Source organism: Rousettus aegyptiacus, unplaced genomic scaffold (genome assembly GCF_014176215.1).
Source record: "Rousettus aegyptiacus isolate mRouAeg1 unplaced genomic scaffold, mRouAeg1.p scaffold_m13_p_2, whole genome shotgun sequence".
Classification (NCBI taxonomy): domain Eukaryota; kingdom Metazoa; phylum Chordata; class Mammalia; order Chiroptera; family Pteropodidae; genus Rousettus; species Rousettus aegyptiacus.
In genome coordinates, this window is record NW_023416295.1 from 165,815,809 (window position 1) to 165,830,237 (window position 14,429).

General features: G+C 46.3%; 1 protein-coding gene and 1 long non-coding RNA gene across 5 annotated transcripts in view; both read left to right on the forward strand.

Moving 5' to 3' along the window:
• LOC118613765 overlaps positions 1-4,506 on the forward strand; it is a 94,346-nt gene extending 89,840 nt beyond the window's left edge. For all 3 annotated transcript variants that reach the window (XR_004955818.1, XR_004955817.1, XR_004955821.1), the window contains one exon: positions 577-4,506. This is a non-coding gene — a long non-coding RNA (uncharacterized LOC118613765). The remainder of the gene's footprint in view (positions 1-576) is intronic.
• Positions 4,507-11,058: 6,552 nt separating this feature from the next.
• The window catches only part of BTBD11 (BTB domain containing 11), a 256,972-nt gene continuing 253,601 nt past the window's right edge, over positions 11,059-14,429 (forward strand). The window contains exon 1 of one of the 2 annotated variants that reach the window (XM_016148053.2): positions 11,059-12,748. In XM_016148053.2, the coding sequence (XP_016003539.1) occupies positions 11,608-12,748 (1,141 nt within the window). In that variant the 5' untranslated portion in view covers positions 11,059-11,607. The remainder of the gene's footprint in view (positions 12,749-14,429) is intronic. The other variant, XM_016148052.2, reaches the window with a different exon arrangement.

The window sequence follows — 14,429 nt, forward strand, 5'->3', positions numbered from 1 at the left end:
GGGCACATTCTAGTCAGTCAAAAAGCCACAAACATGATAGACATCTCCATCTTTTTCAGTTGGAATCTATACTGCTGATCAATGAAACCTGCTTTTGCCAAGGTGATGCATTCTAAAAGGGATTCTAAGATATGAGCTAAATTCTAAGCTCTTTAAGGAGACAGCATTAGGTACTCAAACATTTGTTTTGTTTTGTTTTAAAGAATAAATTAACAAAGGAATTGTATCTTATTTAGTCTTATGCCCTAGGACTTAGCGCTCAACACATATTAGTTCTACATGCTTTCCCAAGTGTTTTTTCAAATGAAAATGCTATTACTTAAAAAAAAAAAGGTTAGAAGGCCAAATAAAATAGAAAATGCTGTGTTCATTCAGTCTTGCTTTATGGTAGCCAGCCTGGGAGCTAGTCAATGATCCTATCTTCTGGTGGGTACACCCTTGGATAAACTCCTGCCCCCTTCTTGGGTGTGGGTTGCCATTTATTGATTTACAGCTAACAAACAGAATGACAAGTTATTGGGTTACAAAAAGACCGTGGCTTCCATGTTCAGTACCTTCTCTTACCCTTTTGTTCAGAGCGAAGCCAACTGTCATGCTGTGAGTTGCCCATGTGACAAGGAACTGAAGCCTCTAGCCAATAGCCAGTGAGTACTTGAGGTTTACCAACAGCTATAAGTGATCTTGATGACTGCACCCCAGCTGACACCTTGATTATAGCCTGTGAGACCCTGAGCTGAGGACTCCCCCACCGGATTCCTGATCCACAGAAACGGTGATGTAAAAAGTGTTTGTTGTTGTAAACCACTAAGTTTGGAGGTAATTCTTTATCAATCATAGATAACTATAACATTCATTCATTCATTCATTCAATAAATATCTAATAACACTACATGAAGCTCTTAGGACACATTAATGAGCACAACAGACCTGATTTCTACCCTTATAGAGTTTAAATTAATTTAAACAGGCTTCTGAGCTGCAGAAATACACAGAGGCTTTAATATGCAAATGTTCATCATGAATCTCTAAGAGAGGAAGAATGGGTCTCTAACTTTTAAACTTTTTTTTTTCCCCTCTGCATTCCATAGGGCTAATGTTTTATGGAACACATATTGGAAAATTCTCTATTAGCTAAATGAGTAAATGAATTAAAGTTGTAATTTTAAAGGCTTAAGCTCCCCTGCAAAAATTTTAGAGTATGTCCCACTTTGTTCATTATAGGCTTTATAGCCATTCTTCTTTTCCTGAGTCCCATGCACACTTTCACTAAGTTACCTAGCGAACGTTGACTGATCACTGTGTTGTAGGGATGTAAGGCCTTGCAAGCACCAAACTGTTGCTCGGGCGATGGGGCTGCTGTATTTCTCCTGAAGTATATTTGGAGATCCACTAATTGTTTCATATTGTGAATAATGGCTTCAGCCACAATGTTTGGGCAAAGAGCAAAGGAGAAAAAGAATGGGATCGGCTAATGTTAAAATCAAACCTTTGCTGAAAACAGTAATGTGTATTGAAGCAAAGCATTGTCCTCAAAGAGAGGAGACATAATCGGTATTGAAACAGTGCCTGAAGTACTTCATCCAACTGTATTTAAAATGTTTAAAAAAACTCTTGGAACAAATGGAGCCCTGAAAAGATCTTTCAAATTGAAATGAATTCTTGGCATGCTTTTCCCTCTCCTACAACAGCCCGCTTCACAGAGGCCAGGGGAAGCAGGGCTTTTGTCTTAATTGTCTAATGTGGATCAAGTGTTTCATCTTTTTGATGAAAAGGAAGGAGAAAAAGGGGCATCTCGTCTGTGAAACAGATGGAAATGGCAACCCTGTTTTGTCTCTGGTGCCCTGCTCCTCAGGAATTTACATGACATTTCCAGATTTAAGGAAGTAGTAAATGTCCTGGGACACGCATCTTAGCAAACGATGTCCCGTTTCTACCCTGGGAAGGCATTTGGAGTCTGGTATAGAAATAAGGCAGCACTGATGTTGGCAAAGGTGCAGAGAAATGAGGTGGATTGAAGATTTACAAGTAAAATATAAAGATGGAAGAGAAAATAGAGGATGATATTTATCGTCTTGAAAGCAGAATAGGCCTCTCTGTCCTACCAACATCAAATAGAAGAATTAACAAATTAACTATGTGAAAACAGAAATCTCATGCTACTTAGCTAGCTAAACAAACAAACAAACAAACAAACAAATTTAAATGGAGGAAATGGCAAGCCACGGAGAATTATCCATAACATGTATGACACAGAAAGATTATTTTTATTCAATAAGTAATTCTTAAAAATAATTAAGAAAAAGACAAACATCTTAGGATCTACCCCCTCCCCCCACCAGAAGGAAATGGTGTAAACAGGAAATTCCTCCAAGCAAAGATATAAAAGACAAATATGTAAACAAATTCAGCCTCAGGGCGATCAAATAAATGTTAGACGCTATATTAAGCGGTAATAATATAACATAGATATGTGATATTATTGGGTTGTTCTCCTTAATTGTATGGCCTTGGGCACGCTGCTAAAACACTCTTTGCTTCAGTTTTCTCATCTGTAAAATGGAGGTTATAGGGTGTTGTAAGGGGTAAGGAAGTTGATATATATTATACAAGTGGAATAGTGCCTTGCACATCAGGAATGGTATATAAGTGTTAGTTATTATTATTTCTCTTGTTAAATTGATAAATATGGAAATAATAATAGCAATGATGTCAAAAGAATGGAGGCAGGCACCCTTGCACACTGCTGGTGGGTATAATTGGTGCAGTCTTCTTGAAGAGCAGTTTAGCCTCATGCATCAGGCTTTTAGAATGCTGCATTGCCTTGGACCAAATTCCATTATAGGAATTTTCCCCAAGGAAGTAAGAAGTCAAATACATAAAGACATAACTGTAAAGATTTTTTTTTTTTAGAGCTGTGTACAATTATGCAATGCTGAAAGAAGCTAAATGTCCAACGATAATAGATTCATTGAACAAATTATTGGACATCTGTTCAGTAGAATTCTATGTGGTCATCGGATAATATAAGGAAAAGCCACTATAAAGGGCACTTTGGGAACAATTGAAATATGAATTATATTTTAGATAATGTTATTATATCAGTGTTATTTCTTGGGCATGACAATGGTCTTACAGCTCCTTGTAGGAGAACGTACGATACGTGCTAAAGTATCATGATCTTTGCGACTTACTTTCAAATGGTTCAGGAAAAAAAGAACATATATACACACGCAGACAGACCTCTTTTACAGAAAGAGAGAGAAAGCAAATGTTAGAAATGGGGAATCTGGGTGATGAGTGAATGGAGTGTTTATTTTATCTATCAATCAACTTTTCTGTTTAAATAAAATAAAAAGTTGAAAAATATAAAAAAGACCACCTAAGAAAAGTGATATATTTTAATGAAAAAAGTAGTTTATAAATCAATATATACAATGTGATCTCTCTTTTATTTTTTAGTTAAAAGACTAAGATTAGATAATGGTAGCTGCTATTTATCAGAGCCATTCTGTATACCAGGCACTGTGCTAATTACTTACATGCCTTGTTTCATCAAGCGAAAACCCTTATGAGGTTATGAGGCATTATGATCTTCCCCACATAAAGAATTAATAGATGGAAACTCAGAGGTTAAAAACTTATGTAAAAATCATGCAGCCGGCCACTGGTACACAAATAGAGCTCTTTTTGACCTCAAGCCCACACTATGAACTACTACTCTCTTACAAAGAGAAAAGAGCAGGAAACCGCTGTAGCTGCTGCTGCTGACATTGATTATGGCTGATAATTATCAATAAAAGCTGTAGTAGAGGTACATTTAAAGACGTAGAGCAAAGAGGCTAGTTCTACGGGGCAGGACACCAGGAGAATGGTAGTTCTTACTAAAGCGATGATATTTGAGATGGGCATTGAAGAATGCATAGGAGTCCAATGGGCAAAACAGAAAGAAAAAAAAAAAGACATTTGATACAGAGGAAACAGTATTAGTGAAGACACACGGTGTAGTTAAGAAGCTATAATTAGTTTACAGAGTATGAAGCCAGGTAACCAGGGCAGATGGCAGCAAACGAGATTGGACAGAGATTAGCACTGCTTCTCTCTGATGGTGATGGTGTGCTGTTTTATAAAAATGAGCCAGTACATCTGGATGAAAAGACGAGGCTGGCACTGGGGATACCAAGTGTGGGGCTCTTTGGAACAGTCCCAACGGGAGGCAATGAATGATTTTACCAGGGTAAGGACAATGGGAACAAACAGGGGACAGAATCAAAGCCTCCTCCTCTGAAAGTTTGCAGCATTAATTTGGGACATATTCCATAATAGATACATCTTGAAATATCATCTTCCTGAACTGGTCCTTTACTTGTCCGTGCTCATAGCCATACCTGCCCTTCTGTTCTGCTTTGTCTGTTTCATATCTACCTACGCTATCTCTGAAGTGTGCCTGTGTAAGTATGTAAACATGCCTGAAATGATGGTAATAATAGCTGTAACTAGTTTTTTGGATTTCTGGTGATTTTTAATGTTCTTCTTTGTACTTCTGAACTTTTAATGATAAACAGATATCATTTTTACTAGTGCCAGAACGCTATTTTCAGAAGAAAATTAAATTATTTTCTGCCCATTATTCTGAAGCCTTCCTGTCAATCAGAGTACTAAAATACAATCTTTCATCCTGCAGCATTCTAACTTTCCCAAACTCCTTTGCCCTCCAGCTTCTTGGTGGTTTTGGACAACGGGAGAGACTGGCAGAAGACAGGGTTCAGGAGGAGAGGAGAGCCCAGGGTTTTTCTGTCCCCTCCCTGTCTGTTTCTGGTTGCGTTCCTCACAGCAGTTGTGTCTCATCCATGAATCCAGACCCTGCCAGGCAGCCCCTCCCAACCTGGAGCTGTCTCTCCTGCTCAGCCTCCATTGTGGTTGTAGATCCTGTCCGATGGGTTGGCTTCTGGGCTCTGGCAACACCATCTTTTCCCCGTCCCTCCAGCCTTGTGGGTAGCAGAGCCTTCTTGCTACTTTCCTGGTTGTCGTCTTCCTGTCCCATTTAGCTCCTCAGCTCTCCTGTCTCCTCTGTAACTGATTCTTTGCATTAGTTCCTTCAGATTGAAATTTAAGGTGTTCCCAGGCTGGACCTCCTACTGAGAGCAGAAGTTCCAAGTGGAAAGGATCTGTACCTCTTCATTTTTAGAATTCCACAGGAGGGGTATAGCAATTACCATATTAACGGGACAGTAGGAAATCCATGGGTAAAATCTAGGGGTTGCTGAATTCCAAATATCATATAACAATTGTATATAAGTAGTGTTTATGCACATACATGCACTTTTATAGGGAGAGAACTGGTAGCTTTACCAGTTCATCAAAAGATGCATGACCTCCAGCCATGAAAAATCACTGCTGTGAAGGCCATGCTCACATTGGGATCTGCTCTGAGAACCCCCTTATAATGACAGATGCAACTATACTCCTTGCTTAAAAGTTACCTTTTAAAGCTCTTTGAGCTGCATGACCTATCTACTCTGCAACTGAGCAAACTATTATGTAGACTCTATGATTCTTTCTTGCAGGAGAAATTTCGAAAATAGTGGGCGCACATTTTCCTTTCTCATGTGGCGCAAATTGAAATCGAGGTGGACATTTATTGTCTTCCACCTAGTAACAGAGTCTTGCACTCCCTCTGTATAGCAAAGGGATCATTTCTGAGCTTCACACACACTGACTCCATTTAGGAAATAGCTGATATTTACAAGGGGCTTGCTCGGAAATGGTACAGCAATCTTTTAATTCATGTGTATAATCCTTGAACTTGCCCTTTCTTGAAATTCTTTGCACTTGCAGCTCTTATTCATATCTGTCTTTGGACTAAAAGCTCAACAACAAGAGCAGGACCCGGAAAGGAGGCAGACTCCCCCCATCTGCCTACAACCATCACTCACTCTACCTGACCTGTAATAAGAGTAATCAACACTGGTGAACATTTACAGTGCTGGACATTGTTGTGGTGATCTCAGTCAATCCTCATGGGTAACTACTGAGACATGTGGTATTATTATCCCCAATTACAGATGAAGAACAGAGGTACACAGTGGGGCATGAAGAGGCTGAGAAACTTGCTGAAAGGTATATAGCGAGGAAGTAGGAAGCTGGGCTTCAAACCCAAGTGGCCTTGCAGCTCACATACAGTAGATGCATGAGAAGCTCATGAGGAAGCCTTCAACACATGTGAATCCAACTGAATGCAGCTGTTTCACATTCTGGTTGTTGTGTTAGTTGCTATACTAGCTGATTGTTTTCTAGAATGCTGAAGGACGAAGGATTATATTTTAGTACTCTGATTGACAGGTAGGCTTCAGAATAATGGGCATAAAACAATTTAATTTTCTTCTGCAAATAGCATCCTGGAGCTAATAAAAATGATACCTGTTTATCATAAAAAGTATAGAAGTACAAAGAAGAGAGTTAAAAAACACTAGAAATCCAAAAAACTAGTTATAGCTACTACTACCATCATTTCAGGCACGTTTACACACTTACACAGGCACACTTCAGAGATCTCATAGGTTCGGTTCCAGATTACTGCAGTAAAGTGAGTTGTAATCTTTTTGCCGGTGGAGAGTCTTGCTTTTAATTTGTAAAAATGCAATATCTGTGAAGCATAATTAAGCAAAGTGCAATAAAACAAGATATGTCTGCATACATATTTAGCCTACGTAAAGCATTTTACATGAATGCAATCATATTAAATGTAAATTCCAAAACCTATTTTCAAAAATTTCTTCCCTCACCAATATGTTGTAGAAATAAAGACGGCCATCCTTATTCTTTGCAACTACTTCATATTTCCTTATATAAATCACTATAATTGATTTCATCAGGCCTTATTGAAAGACACTGAGATTGTTTCCCAAAGTCCTATGTTAAAGCAACCTTACCAAGAGCATCCTGTATAGTTTTGAAAAAACCCACAAGGATCACCTCGGATAACATCAGAATATAGGATTTCTGGGAAATCACAGGGAATGCATACTGACATTTTGATACATATTGGCAAACTGCCCTCCCGAAAGATTGCCCTAATTTATGCCTCACCATGACACACATTCATCATGACTTGACTTTATAAATCTTTGCTAATCTGATAGGCAAAAATCCCAGTAATTTAACTTCTGATTTTTTTGTTTATTTTTTAATCTTTAGTGTATATTTATTGTCTATCTGTATTTCTTAGAGGATAATATATGTGAGACTTTCAGTTTTGAAGAAGAGAGTTATTTATATACAAAGAGGTTCATCCCAGCATTATTACAGCAGTTGGAAAACAGAAACGACCAATTGGGGACTCAAAATACACAAATTAAGGTATAAACATATGTTGAAATATTTTGTAACCACCAAAAAAAAAAAAAAAAGGAATAAGTTGGATGCATATTTAATAGCATGCGGAATGATTATACAATCGAGTTTGAGGAAATTCCTTGAGGACAAAAATCAAAATGCAACATAATTTACAGAATAATTACAACCCTTAAAATATATATGTTTAGAAGAAAAAAAGATGGGAAAAAATTAGAAAGACTATAAGGAAATACAAGAGGTTAATGGTGATGACCTCTGTGAGGCGGAATTCAGGATTATTTAAATTTTCTTCATGCTTCTTTGCAGACGCTGAGCTTTCTAATAGTATGGAGCTAATTTTTAGCATTTGGTTGATGTGTTTATTTTTTTCAGTATTTTGAGGTCATTCACACTCAGACACTTAAACATTATCATTAATGATTTATTTTAGTAATCTAAATGGATATACGGTTTGGTTTATTCATAATACTATGGAATAAACTCATCAGTACTACTGGCACTGTGTTGGGGGGCAAGATGCCAGCTTTGAAGGAGCGAGCCCTCTGGAAGGTGAGAGGGAGCATGCGCATAACATCTATAGCTTAAGAGGGAAGAACATTTCTGCTGATATATGGAAAATCGTCCAAGAGGAGGTGGCATTTCAGCCCAGCCTGGAAGCGTACGTTGGATTTTATGTATAACATTTGTCATTGTTTCCTGACTCTTTGAGAAATGTGTTTATTGTGGAAAATAGAAAAATGTAGATGATGGTAACAGACATTTATAGGGTAATTATCTGTCATGTGTAGGACACTGTGTTAAATCCTGTATATGGAAAAATCTCATGTAACCCCCATGGGTGTGATTATTTAGTGCATTTCAAAAGCAAGAAAAGGATAAAAGAGACTGAATGAGTGAACACTAGGAACCTGACTGGAAAACTGGCAGAGGCAGTACTGGAACCCAAGTCGACCTCGTGCCACAGAAGAAGATAAATCAATGCTAAGGCCTTTGCTTTCAGTCTCTTTTTTCCCCTATGCACGAGGCTTTCCCGGGGGTTCTCTTGCTGCCTGCCCTCTACTGAGAGTGGTGATCACTCAAGCGGTACCAGCACATAGGTGGTAACTGAGGCGTACGAGTGGGTGCAACCACAGGGAAACACATAGAGGGGAAGAGTAAAGGTCCTGGGAACAAACCCGGAGCAACAGCGATGGAGACACCTCCCCAGATCTGGGCTGGGTGAAGAGCCGGCAGCAGCGAGAGAAACTTTTCAGTGGTGGTAAACTTGAATCTCAGAGGAGGAGAACTTTGCCAGGTGGAGAGGAAGAAGACAAAGTGTGCTGAGCAAAAGGAACAGCATCCACGAAGGCTTATTGGATGCAAGGAAAAACTCTGGAACTTGAAAAACCAGCAAGGGATTTCAGTATGGCTAGAGAGCAGGGTGTGCGTATGTGTATGTCTGTGTGTTCATGAGTGTGCTTGTATCTGTGTAGATGTGTGAGTATACCTGTGTGTCTATGTGAGGCCAGGGTGATGACAGAGGCTAGAGAGAAAGGCCAGGCTCAGATCATTAAAGACCATATGTTCCTATATTAGTTGGGTTTCCAAAGAATTATATATATTGTATATACATATGTAATATATATTCTATTGGTTTTGATTCTCTGGAAAAACAGAGAAAACATAGAGGGATTTATAATGAGGAATTGGTTCATATAACTATAGTAGCAGAGACCCCCCCCATGCTCTGATGTTTGCAAGCGGGAGGCCTGGGAAAGCTGGTGGTAAAATTCCGTTCAAGCCAGAAGACCTGAGAATCAGGGGAGCAGATGATGTCGATTCTAGTTCAAAGTCTGGAGAAGATAAGATGAAATCTCCTAGTTCAATCAGTGAGGTGAGGAAAACCACGTTGGGGAGGGCAATCTACTTTACTGGGTCCATAGATTCGAATGCTAATCTCATCTGGAAAGAGCCTCAGAGACATACCCAGACATACTGTGCAAGATGGGCACCTGTGGCCCACTCTAGTAGATACGTAAGACTAATCATCACGGTCCCTTCTGAAAGGTTTTGAAAATTACAGGAACAGAGTGAAGAGATCACTGAAGGCCAGCTAATCAGTAAGAACTTGATTTACCAGGAAGGCAATGTGGAGCCTATGGATTTTTTCCAGAGGAATTACAAGATCAGAACGGGGCTTTTGGAAGATTCTTGGCCTCCATGGTTTGGAGAAAGAAGAGGCAGGAGAGGAGACCAGTTGGTAGAATATTACAATAGTCAAAGAGAGACGTAGGGTGAGGGTGATTTATTGATGTGAAAGCATAGGTAGCTTTCAATTTCAAGCTCTGGTTAGTTGGTGTATTGTGGTGAACGGAACTGTGATGGTAGATTTGGAATGACAGATACGAGAAACAGACAACCTACTGGGGTATCTGGGAAAGTCTATTATTGTTGAACTTTAAGCCAACAGTTCAAAAGCATGTCTTTCCTTCCTTCATCCACCCATTTACATCAGATATTTACTGAGTGCCTATTTTGTGCCAGGCCTATAGATGGGGAACCCCTGGTCCAGTGTGCAGTCTAGACATGTTGTCAGACTGAAACAACCTAGTGTCACAAGGGCCCAGAAATCAACAGCCTCAGAATGGGTGAGGCATGTGGGGGTGGGGGGGTGTCGGGTGTCACTCCAAGCACCTGAGCCAGCCCTGAGGGGTCTGGGCTTCCTTCCCACAGAAGGGAAATTCTAACACAAAAATTCTAGCCAGCCAGAGGAAGATTGTTCTCTACCCCAGGTAGAGACACTGTGTGAGAGCTGGGGAACCCCAGGTGAGTAAGGTAAGGTTTCTGCCCTGGTGGGTGGGGACAAACAAGAAGACAACGCCATTGAAATAAATGCAGCCAAGTCATACATATATGGTCTATCTTTCTTTAGTCAAAAATGAAAACTCTCCTCCGTGCAAATTTACCCTTTTCTAAGGCAAGGCTGTTTGGAACCACACTCACCAGGGGACATGAGCCTTTTCCTCTAAGAACACCCCCCAGGCCTTCGAAGGGTAGGCCCATGGTCCTCCTGGCTACTGAAAGAAACCTAGTTAATGTGCCCTAGTGGCAGGCGGCGAATATCCAGCGAATTGGCCTTCCAGTGGGTGTTCCTTGCTCTGGCCCCTCAGCTCGCCTGGTTTCTTAATTCCCTCCACACTGGGGCAAACCCGGGCTGAAAGAGGGCCAGGGCCGCAGAAATTGGTTTGGGAACCTGAAGGCGGAGCTGGGGAGAGAGGGAGAAAAAACACGCTTCGTGTATTAGAGAAAAAAGGAAGTGAAATCCGAAACGCATTGGGTAGAGAGCGACCCCAGACAGACGCTTTTGTAAACAGCTGGGGGAGCATACCTCGGTGGGTGGGTGGAAGAATCACCTGCTCAACCTATCACCTTCGCATTCTGGTACCAAAACCAGGAGTCTGAGAGGTAAGGACAGCAGCAGGGGTGGGGCAGCATATGCGTCTCTAGGTTCCTAAAGGACCCCCAAGTGCCAGGCTGCGGTTCCCCACTTCCAGCAGCCTTGATTAGGGCCGGGGGCGTGTGTGAGGGGCGGGAATGCTTGGAGTTGAGGAATTAAAAAGAAAAAAAAAGAGAGAAGAAAAAAAGGCGAGGTAATTAGCATTCTCTGATCCCATTGGCTCTTCTTCGGCCCTGCTTTACATACGCCCGCCCCACTGGCTGCCGGGGGTTTGCGGGGTTTGGCTGGGTTTGCAGCCGCCGCCGTCGCTGCTGCGCTTCAGTGCGGGGCGGGTTGGCGCGGAGCGAACCCCGGCCCGGGCGCCGGGAGCTGGGAACCGGGATCCTGGAGCCGCGAGTCAGCTGCCCGCGAAATTGCTGCTGCTGCGGCGGCGGCATTTGAGGCGATATCCGTCTTGCGAACACCGAGGCCGGTGGCTTCTGCGCCCAGCCCGGCCCAGGGAGGAGCGGGCAGACACTTTATTTTGGAAGAAAGGGGCGAGTCCCAGCGTGAGCTTCGCTCCCGGCCTGGCTCGCTCCTCAGTGCGTCCCAGCTCCGGCCCGGGCTCTGGAAGATGACTCCGGCGTCTGCCCTGTGTATTCCACAGCGGCAGCTCGGAGGAGGCAGCCGAAAGTCGTAACACTTGGGGGTAGTAGCGGCTGGTGGAAAAGTGAGCCGAGGCAGCTCGCACTCGGCTCTCCCCGCGCCCCGGCGCCGGCTGCTCCTCGCTGCTCCTGACCCTCGGCTCCCCGGCGGCCGCAGCATGAAGTGGCGCAGCGATGGCCAGGCGAGGTAAGAAGCCCGTGGTGCGGACACTGGAGGATCTTACGCTGGACTCGGGTTATGGTGGCGCGGCGGACTCGGTGCGCTCCTCCAACTTGTCCCTGTGCTGTTCCGACTCGCACCCGGCGTCCCCGTATGGCGGGAGCTGCTGGCCGCCTCTAGCTGACTCCATGCACAGCCGGCACAACAGCTTTGACACCGTCAACACTGCCCTGGTGGAAGACTCCGAGGGGCTGGACTGCGCCGGCCAGCACTGCCCGCGGCTGCTGCCGGACCTCGACGAGGTTCCTTGGACCCTCCAGGAGCTGGAGGCGCTGCTGCTGCGCACGCGGGATCCCCGGGCAGGCCCGGTGGCCCCCGGCGGCCTGCCCAAAGACGCGCTGGCCAAGCTGTCGACGCTGGTGAGCCGGGCGCTGGTACGCATCGCCAAAGAGGCGCAGCGCCTGAGCCTGCGCTTCGCTAAGTGCACCAAGTACGAGATCCAGAGCGCGATGGAGATAGTGCTGTCCTGGGGCCTGGCGGCGCACTGCACCGCGGCCGCGCTGGCCGCACTGTCCCTGTACAACATGAGCAGTGCCGGCGGCGACCGCCTGGGCCGCGGCAAGTCGGCGCGCTGCGGCCTCACCTTCTCTGTGGGCCGCGTGTACCGCTGGATGGTGGACAGCCGCGTGGCGCTGCGCATCCACGAGCACGCCGCCATCTACCTGACCGCCTGCATGGAGAGCCTCTTCCGGGACATCTACGCGCGGGTCGTGGCCTCTGGGCTGCCCCGGAGCTGCAGCGGCCCCGGCTCGGGCAGCAGCTCCGGCCCAGGCCCGGGCTCTGGCCCCAGCGCCGCCCCGGCGGCGGAGAAGGAGCGGGAGGTGCCGGGAGGGGGAGCGGCGAGCGGCGGCGCCTGCAGCGCAGCCAGCAGCGCTAGCGGGGGCAGCAGCTGTTGCGCCCCGCCGGCCACCGCTGTCCCCGCCGCGGCAGCCCCGCCGGCCGCCGCTGCCAACCACCACCACCACCACCACCTCGCGCTCCACGAGGTGCCCAAATTCACCGTGGAGACGCTGGAGCACACTGTCAACAACGACTCGGAGATCTGGGGGCTCCTGCAGCCCTACCAGCACCTCATCTGCGGGAAGAACGCCAGCGGTAAGTGGCTGCGCGGTGCCTACCCCTCCCACTCGACCCAGCCAACTCTCGTCGCAAGTTTGCCTCGCGTCCCCCTCCCGCGTCGTTCCGGCCACCCGCTGCTGTCCCATGCTTCCGAGGGGACCACCGAGCTGGAGGGGGCCCGAAACCCGCCTGTTCCCTCTGGCGCTCAGGAGCCACTTTACGTGACTCCGAAGGTCCCAAGTCCAGGAGCGCGTGGTTCTGCTCCCACTGCGGGGCGGGGCGGCGGCTGCCTCCCTAAGCCTGTGGGAAGAGCTCAATACCCTTTTGGGGGCCAGGTTTGCAGTCATTAGCGCATACTACATATTTCTTCCAGGGCCCCCCTCCCTTTTTTTTTTTTTTTTTTTTGGTTCTTGAAGGTGCCAAATTCTCATGAGCACGAGTTTGTCTCGCTGGGATTCACGAGGAGACGCATTGCTCCCTCCGCCGCCCAGTTCGCTTACTTCCCCGCGCTCCTGGAGACGCTGCCAGCACGCGGGAGGAGAGGCCCCGCGGCTGTAAGGGCAGAACGTTTTAGAGCTCGAAAGGCCTAGAAACAGTAGGGGAGAGGGTGTGTGTGTGTGTGGTGACAGGCTGGAGAGGACACACTTATCGGTCCCAGGTTTTTCCGTGGCAGCCTTTGAGGGCCCGAGCGAACAGCTGGTGGGGTGCTGCGCAGTGGACGACCCCCCCCCCCCAATGCCGACCTCCCAGCTCTTGCCGTCGGTGCCCTGTGGCAGAGAGCTGCGGCTGTCACCACTTGGCTTAAGGAGAGCCACTAGGGACCCAGGAAGGATGGGAGTGGGGAGGGGTTCTGGAGGGGGTTGTCAATTTAGGGCGTCGTTTCCAGCAGGTTCTGTCATCCCTCCCGCATCCCCCTATTTTGGAGGCAGGAACCGGTTGGGTTTGAACCTGCGGTGTTGGCGGAGGAGGGGGCGCGATCTGGGGCTCTTGTTTTTCGAGAGCTCTAGCTGGCTGTCCTGTCTGCGAAAGCCGGAGCTAGACACTTCAGAGCTTCAATTTTCCACAGGAAATGGTAGAAGCGTAACTGGAGACTCTAAAAGCGAAATAAAACTTTGGTACATATTCAGCGGTTTGGCCGGAGGTTGCGTGGTTGGAGCTGAAATGCAGTCTTTCTGGGCGGATTTCATTCATGTTGCTGCCTGTCCATTTTCCCCGGGCTTGAAGGAGAGATACGGCGGGCGCGGCCCGGCCTCTTGGGAGTGCCAAGTCTGTGCATGTGAGTGTGTGCGTGTTTGTGAGAGTCTGTGTTTGTGCGTGAGTGTGTGCGCGGAAGTGCGTGTGTATGTTCAGTGTGCCTGAGAGTGCGCGCAGGAGCGAGCAGGCGCGCGGCTCCAGCCGCAGCTCTTCGGAAACCCACCCTCCCAGCTCTCGGTCCCTTCCCCTGGCTTTGATCAGCGTTGGGGGAGGGGAAGGAAGGAGTATAAGCGGCTGTGCGCGGGTGGGGGCGGGATCGCGACTTCCGCGTTGGTCCCCGAGACTCTTCGCGATCTCTTTGCCAGGGCCCTTCCCCCTCTGCTGCCAGTCGAAGGCGCAACCCCCAAAGAGAGGGTATCTGTGAGGCTTCCTGCCCTTATCTCCAACCCCCACACATCCCCTGTGAGATTCTGAGATGGAAACACCCGGGAGAAGGCATTGGTCTGAGCGTGTGCTTCTTTAG